Source organism: Hemitrygon akajei, unplaced genomic scaffold (genome assembly GCF_048418815.1).
Source record: "Hemitrygon akajei unplaced genomic scaffold, sHemAka1.3 Scf000042, whole genome shotgun sequence".
Taxonomy (NCBI): domain Eukaryota; kingdom Metazoa; phylum Chordata; class Chondrichthyes; order Myliobatiformes; family Dasyatidae; genus Hemitrygon; species Hemitrygon akajei.
The window spans coordinates 1,150,570-1,159,042 of record NW_027331928.1 but is presented as its reverse complement, the minus strand read 5'-3'; the positions used below and the strand labels follow the sequence as shown (position 1 = coordinate 1,159,042).

The following is an 8,473-nucleotide window of genomic DNA, read 5'->3' as shown; positions in this document are numbered from 1 at the left end:
TTAATATGTGCTGGGACTCTATTTTGGGATCTTGACTCTGTGTCTGATCCCGGGAAGGTGTTTTGGGAGAGTGTACGAGGAACGTCTCTGTTTGTCCGCCAACAGGATAATTTGATGGGAGAGCGCATTAGGAGCTTTATTCTGTCTCGACCCGCCGTGTATGTGTGATTTGGGTGGTTCGGAGTGATCTTCACTTTACAACTGACGCCTGGAATGTGTGGTGCGCATGTGTGAAAGGATTCACATTCTGTGTCTGACTACCCGCGGATGTAATTGAAGCTGAGGAGACAGATCCACTGTTTATTGTTCCTATTTTCAGGGCAGACGATGTGGCGAAGAAACATTATTCTACCTCTGCTACAAAGCGTCTTGAAATAAATTCAAATGAGGAATTCAGATGTGTGATATATTCACACCAGAGTAACACTCCCTCCGCTCAATCTCATTTCATACTTCGGGGGTCAGACACACTGAGAAGCTCCCTCCACACCGTCCCATCACACACTCCAGTGGTCAGACACAGAGTGAATCTCCCTCCACCCCGTCCCATCACACACTCCCGGGGTCAGACACAGAATCATGATCCCTCCACACATCTGTGTACGTCTCTGTGTGTATAGGCCGGTCGTGTAGTTTCTCACCGCTTTTTCCCAGTGACTGCAAACTCATCTTCCCTGTAAAGCCCTACCTCTCCTCCCCATCCATTCACACTTCTGCCTCTGACCTTACACACACACTTATTATGTCTGAGACAGACACACTGATTCCGTTACAGTGTTATCGGACTGTGACGCGTCGGTTTAGCTCTGTGTCTGACCGCGGGACTGTGCAATGGGACGGTATGGAAGGAACTGCACTAATGTCTGATCCCGGGAGTGATAGTTCGGCCAATGTCGAGGCTCTGTCTCTCTCTCTCTGTCTCTCTCTCTCTGTCTCTCTCTCTCTCTCTCTCTCTCTCTCTCTCTCTCTCTCTCTCTCTCTCTCTCTCTCTCTCTCTCTCTCTCTCTCTCTCTCACACACACACACACACACACACACACACACAGACACAGACACTGAACTGCTACAGCACATCGCCTCCCGCACCACCACCCCTTTGTCCACTTCAATTACCCTATTTCAAAAGCCCCCATTTCCTTTCACTTCCCCCTTTGCTTTCAGTGGAGGATTTGATAGACAGGCAGAGGAGAGAGAGGCACTGGAGGAAAAAGCAGAGAGTTGGAGAGAGGGGCGAAATTCAAGCTCTCCAACAATCCTCCCTCCATTGCATCCCAGTTGTTGTCCTCCCCTTCTTGCAGTGATACCCTTTTCTTAACCCTGTCACTCACGACTATCTTTCTGCCAAATCTTAACCTTCCCCTCACTCTCCCTCCCTATGTTTCTCCCCACTCGCACTACTCCTCCCCGCGCAACTCTCATCGCTACAGGCCATCCCCCCCCCCCCCCTCACAATCTAAATCTCTCTCTTCCCCAGCGCTTCCTCCCTCTGCTCTCGGCTCCTGTCTTCATCAGCTGCTCATCCGGTGTTTGTTTGTGTCGCTCTGATCCACGTCAACACAGGCTTCCTCTGACAACGGTTACTTCCCCTCGCTGAGCTCAGAGACGCAGCGGACTCTCGATAGGATGGCCAAGAGCGAGATGTCCATGAAAAGGCAACTTGTAAAACCGGACTCACCGTCTCCATCGGGAGGTGAGTGGGGCAGAGATAGAGGGAGGGAGTTTCAGTCTGTTTCTAACCCGTGGAGTGTGTAATGGGGTGTGTATAGGGACCTTCATTCTGTGTCTGACCCCGGGAGTGTGTGATGGGACCGTGTGGAGGGACCTTCATTCTGTGTCTGACCCCGGGAGTGTGTGATGGGACGGTGTGGAGGGAGATTCACTCTGTGTCTGACCCCGGGAGTGTGTGATGGGACGGTGTGGAGGGAGATTCACTCTGTGTCTGACCCCGGGTGTGTGTGATGGGACGGTGTGGAGGGAGATTCATTCTGTGTCTGACCCCGGGAGTGTGTGATGGTACGGTGTGGAGGGATTCACTCTGTGTCTGACACCGGGAGTGTCTGATGCGATGGTGTGGAGGGAGATTCACTCTGTGTCTGACCCCGGGAGTGTGTGATGTGACGGTGTGGAGGGAGATTCACCATGTGTCTGACCCCGGGACTGTGTGATGGGACGGTGTGGAGGGAGTTTCACTCTGTGTCTGACCCCAAGAGTGTGTGACGGGACAGTGTGGAGGGAGATTGACTCTGTGTCTGACACCGGGCGTGTGTGGTGGGAGCCTCACCCTGTTTCTGACTCTCACTATTCTGTCCCCAGCTAAACCTTATGTATCGTATGTGGAACTTCATTTCAAATCCCACTCTGTTCCCCAGGTCCGGTCGAATGGAGGTCAGTTTCACTTTGTTTGTTTGACACTGTTCATTTGATGTGAATCTTCCTGTCGAGAAATCTCATCCCAAGCGCACAGTTAACCCTGATTGTTCCCTGTTAGACAATAGGTCAGGTGCAATGCGTGCGAGACTGGATGAGAGACGGGCTCTATGTGAGGGTCGGTGAGGAGGGAGAGCGCTCTGGGAAGGGTCGGGGTGGAGGCAGAGCAACAGGCGGGGTTGTAGAGAGTGAGGGCTGTGGAAAGGAATGAGAGACGGGCTCTATGGGAGGGTCGGTGAGGAAGGAGCGCACTGGGAAGGGTCGGAGTGGAGGCAGAGCAACAGGCTGGGTGGTACTGAGGGAGGGCTGTGGAAATGAATGAGGAGTTGCTCTAGGTGGGGTCGGTGCAGAGAATGCCATGATTTTTTTTGTGTGGTGGGAGTACCGCGAGAGGGGGTTAAATTGGGGACACTGAGGAGGGGAGCTGTCTGATGGGGCGTGTGAGGGAGCAGGGAGTGTTGTGGCATGGCCGGTGAGCAGGAAACACCTTGGGAAGACTGGCGAGGAGGGAGGAGAGTGGCAAGATTCAGTGAGGAACTGACCGCGTTCCAAACCAACTCTCTCATCACGCTCTCTCCTCTCTCTCCCCTGCCTCCCTCTTTCTTCGCCTGTCTCTCACACACTGATCCTCTCTCATCCTCTTTTCTTCCTCCCTGGCCCACTATTTCCTTTCCTTTACCCACACTTTCACGCTTTCTCCCCTTTCCCAACCCTTCTCTCTGACTGTTCCACATCTCTCCCGTTCTACAACTCCTGCTCTCTCCGTTGACATTCCCATCTATCTACTTCCCTTTCCCCACTCTCCCCGTCCCCACTCTCTCTGCTCCCTCTCTTTCACATTCCCCCGCTTACCCCTCTCTCCCTCTCGCTTACCCCTCTCTGCTGGCTCTTCTCTCCCCCTGTGTCTCTCCCCCATTCTCTCCCGCTGTCTCAATCTCTCCCTAATCTGCCTGTCCGACTCTCCCTCCCAGATGGCCTGACCTCCCCCTACTCAGAGCTGAACATTCGGAAAGACGAGCCGCTCATCGACGAGGACGAGAATCCTCCCATTGCCTCAGGACCCGGAGGGCTACCGACTACTCCACAGACAGGTCAGAGTTCACAGTAGTGACGCCATTATGGAATCGTCAGGTGTCATTTGCCAATTGTTTCCAATTTTTAAATCAGCTGGTTGAAACTGTAGGTGGGTGAGTTGGTGAATTGCACCCGATGCGAAGATAGGTGCTCTTGTGGATCATGTTGGGAAGTGGCAAAAAAAAAGAGTTCATTGCGACACAGATCAGTCACAGATCCGGCTGGAGAATGGAAGAGTTCAGCCCGTCATGTATCTGATGTGCGGGAAGAGAACAAAGCCGGCAAAACAATAATACAACTGTGAAAAATAATAAACTCTGAATCCAGACGGTCAATTCCCCCTGTGTCCCCTGTATCATAATCTTCTGGATAAGCCTCCCCCGAGGGACACAGTCAAACACCCAAATGAAGTTGACGGAGACAACACCCAGAACTCCAACTTAATCAATCGCACAGGAGAGAGTAAAACACCTCAGGAATCAGTCAGACACTTCTCAGCCTTTGCCGAGTCAAGGAATTTGGACTCTCAGCGATTACGGCTGAAAGTAACTGAGGATGTCAGTGACTTGGATTAATTCTCATGGACCTGATGGAATGTACCCTTGGGTTCTGAAGGAAGTAGGCAGAGAGATTGCCGAGGGATCAACAATGATCTTTCAGGAATCGACAGTGTATTTGTATTTTCAGAAGGCCTATGACAATGTGCCGCATATAGGGCTGCTTATGAAGATCAGAGCCCATAGAATTACAGGGAAGTTTCTAGCACGGGGGGAGCATTGGCTGATCGGCAGAAAAGAGAGAGTGGTAGTGAAGGGATCCTATTCTGGCTGCCTGCCGGTTACCAGTGGAATTCCACACGGATCGGTGTTGGGACCGCTGAATTCTACAATGTCTGTCAAAGATTTGGACCATGGGATTCATGGACTTGTGCAGAATTTGCCGATTATACAAAGAAAGGTGGAGGAGCGGGAAGTGTTGAGGAAACAGTGAGCTTACAGAGTGACGCAGATAGTTTAGGGCAGGGGTGTCAAACTCATTTTAGGTCACGGGCCGGATTGAGCAAAATGCAGCTTCATGCGGGCCGGATCAGTCGGACGCGTGCGAACGTAGCTTTCGTTGGCTCCGTTTTTTTCAGCCTGCTCTCATGTGTCTCAGTCTCTGCTATAACTACAAAGTGTTTCACTTTACAAATTCCGTTTCTTAAGAAGAAGACTGCCGAGCAAGACTGCCGAATAAACACTAAAAACCCTGAAAACCTGGTACCTGAATAAATTGTGCAGTAGCCATATCATACGCCATAGGCGCTTCGATTACTGGGGCCAGCTTTAATAGTAATTAGATATTATCTCGCGGGCCAAAGATAATTCCACCGCGGGCCGGATTTGGCCCGCGGGCCTTGAGTTTGACATATATGGTTTAGGGGAATGGGCAAGGAAGTAACAAATGAGACACAATGTTGGAAAGTGAATGGTCATACACTTTGGAAGATGAAATAAACAAGCAGACTATTATTTAGATGGTGAGAGAATTTAAAATGCAGAGTTGCAAAGGCATTTGGGAGTAGTTTTGCAAGAGACCCTAAAGGTTAACCCCCAAGATCAGTTGGTGGTGCAGAAAGCGAATGAAATGTTGACATACAGGTAGAGAATATAAGAGCAGGGATGTGATGCTGAGGCACCAAAAGGCACTCGTGAGACCACACTGAGAGTATTGTGTGCAGCTTTGGGCTTCTCATAAATACTGACTTTGGAAAGGGTTCAGAGAAGATTCTGGAGAATGACTCCAGGAATGAGAGGGTCGCTGTATGAGGATCATCCGGCAGCTCTTGGGCTGTATTCCCTGGAGTTTAGGGGAATGAGGGGGCCTCTCATAGAAACTTACCGAATCTTCAAAGCGTGAACAGTTTAGATATGGAAATGTTATTTCCAATGGTAAGCGATTCTAGGACAAGTGACCACGACTTCCGGATTGAACGACGTCCTTTTAGAACTGAGATGCGGAGAAATTACTTTGTTCAGAGGCTGTTAAATCTGTGGAATTTGTTGCCACGAGCGTCTGTGAAAGCAAAATTATTGGGTACAGAGACAGATAGGCTCTTGATTAGCCCGGGCATTAATGGGTACTGCAGTCGGGAGGGGAGTGAGGATGACTGGAAGAATTCCTTCGGCCCATAATTGAATGGCGGGGCAGACTCGATGGTCCTAATCGCCTAATTCTGCTACTATATCTTATGGTCTTATACTGGTGTGCTCTCTCCACAGCTGCGCAAGAACGGAAGTCCAAAGTGAAGATCGGAAATAGACGGCACCGTCTGATCTGCCTACTCTGCCTAGTTACGTCAGCCCTCATCGTGATAGTGGTCGGTCTCTCGATCCATAGTGAGTGGAACGGGCTCAGGGTGGAGTCAGACTGTAAATAAAGAGAGTGGAATGAATTGTTATTGTAAAACACCACAGTGACACCGACACGCCCCTTACCATAACACCGACGAAAACCCCTCAGCACGACACGGACACGACCTTTACCGTAACACAATCAAGCTCGTTCTGAAACCGACACGACATTTACCATAACATCAACAATGCTGTTACCGTAGCATGGTCACGACCTTCAACGGGACACAGATACACTCCTAACCGCGACGCTGACACGACCACCGCCGTGACACACACGGGGCAGTCACACTGACTGCAACGTACCCCTCACTGTAACATCGTCATGCCCTTGATCGTGTCACTGGTAATCTGCTCAAGTGACACCGACACGCTCTTCAACGTGACACTGAGGTACCGTACACCGTGACACCTTCACGCTCCTCAACGTGTTCCGCTCCACACCGCATCGTGACAAACACTCAGAAGTCACTTTAAAACCCCTTACCGAGACCGTATCACCCCTCAATATAACAGAGATGCACCACTCACTGAGGCAATTACCCACACATCATCCTGACACAGGCAAACCTACTAATTCACAATTACACCGACATTAGTACTCTCCGTGACACCAACACACACATCAGCGTGTCACTCACACACACACTGTAGCCATGACACCTCGCTCACCGTGACACAGACATACCCCTCTCTGTGAGATCAGACCACCCCACACCATGACACAGATACTCCAAACATCCTGACACCACAAGGCCCCTCAATGAAACATTTTCGTCCCCTTGCCATCGCGATACACTTCATTGTACCCCGGTGCACCTGTCTCCTGGGCACAGCCACACCTCCCACCGTGACAACGATTCAGCCCTCACAGCAACTCGGACATGCCCCGCAAGATACTGACGCAGAACGCCACGGGAACAACAACAAAACCTTCACCGGGACATTGATAAACCCCACAGCGTGACATAGACACGCCCCCTAAGGTGGCGCCGACGCCTCTCACTGTGCCACCAACGGATCGTGACACTGACACAACACTCTCTGTGACCCGTTCGGTAGCGTGACGCTGACTCACGTGTCACTGTAAACTCTAAACTTCCTTCACCATCTCTCTCAGTATCACAGATTCCTCAGTCTCAGTTTACCTCCGACCGAAACTACCATGAGTTAAACTCAACCCTTCAATCCAAACTCTCTGCGCTCAACTCTAACCTATCCGATCTTAAACGAATGCACAGCGATCTCCGTCACCAGTTCACTGAGATGGAAACGAAATACAGATCTGTCAACGAAACCAAAGCTCAAATCTGTGAATTGTTGACCAGTAGAGGAGGTGAGGCATCATCCCCTTCTTTCACCCGCTCCTCATCACAGGGCAGGCATGGAGAGAGGAAGCGTCACTCTGTGCTTGACATCGGGAGTGTGTGAAAAGAAGGTATGGAGGGTGATTCACTCTGTGTTTGACCCGGTGAGTCTGGGATGGGGCCGTGTGGGGGCAGCTTACTTCTGTGTCTGGTACTTTGCTGTGTGGTGCGCTGAGAAGATGTACAGGGGGAATCACTCTCCCTCTGAAATTTGTAATGTGCGCTGAGGGTGTTTATTTCTGTGTCTGACAATTGGAGTGTGTGATGGAGCCGTGGAGAAGAGATTCGCACTGTGTCTGACCAAGGCCGTGTGTGATTGGACTTTGTGGAGAGATCAAAATTCTGTTCTCTGACCCAGGGAGTGTGTGAGGGGTGGTGTAGAGGGAGCTTCACTCTGTCAGACCCCAGGAGTGTGTGATGAGACGGTATGGAATGAGAAACACCCAGAATCCGACCCCGTAAGAGTGTGACTGTACGGTGTGAGTGCACGAAAGGCAGTGAGCTTCAATTTACGTCTGACCCCGGGTGTCTGTGATGGTTCCGTGGAGAGAGAGATTCAATCTGCGTCAGACCGTGTGAGTGTGTGATCGGACGGTGTGCAAGGAGCTTAAATCTGTGTCTCAACCCGTGTCTGTATGATAGGACTCTGTGTTTGACATAGTGTGCCTCTGATGGGAAGCTATGGTGGGAAGAGGGGCTGAATGAGTGCGTTTTGTTGGGGGGGGGGCGTCATGTGTGTTTTTCCCCTGAATTCCCAACTCATGTCCTCTTGTTTGAATCTCTCCTACTCTCAATGGGATAAGCTTATACACGTCAACTCTATATATCCCCCTCATAATTTTAAATTCATTGTCAAGTCCGCCCTCAACCCTCTAGATAGATAGACAGATACTTTATTCATCCCCATGGGGAAATTCAACATTTTTTTTCCAATGTCCCATACACTTGTTGTAGCAAAACTAATTACATACAATACTTAACTCAGGAAAAATATGATATGCATCTAAATCACTCTCTCAGAAAGCATTAATAATAGCTTTTAAAAAGTTCTTAAGTAGTTTACTTAAATACATTGAGTCCTAACCCCGGCACTTTAACATATCTTACACCTGGCGGTTGAATTGTAAAGCCGAATAGCATTGGGGAGTATTGATCTCTTCATCCTGTCTGAGGAGCATTGCATCGATAGCAACCTGTCGCTGAAACTGCTTC

General features: G+C 50.1%; 1 protein-coding gene across 1 annotated transcript in view; it reads left to right on the top strand.

The window, feature by feature from the left end:
• Positions 1 to 1,556: 1,556 nt before the first annotated feature.
• Positions 1,557 to 8,473, top strand: part of LOC140720432 (uncharacterized) — a 30,375-nt gene continuing 23,458 nt past the window's right edge. Inside the window, exons 1-5 of the mRNA XM_073035284.1 lie at positions 1,557 to 1,690; positions 2,314 to 2,385; positions 3,399 to 3,518; positions 5,763 to 5,879; positions 7,015 to 7,206. Coding sequence (XP_072891385.1) covers positions 1,624 to 1,690; positions 2,314 to 2,385; positions 3,399 to 3,518; positions 5,763 to 5,879; positions 7,015 to 7,206 — 568 coding nt within the window. The 5' untranslated portion in view covers positions 1,557 to 1,623. The remainder of the gene's footprint in view (positions 1,691 to 2,313; positions 2,386 to 3,398; positions 3,519 to 5,762; positions 5,880 to 7,014; positions 7,207 to 8,473) is intronic.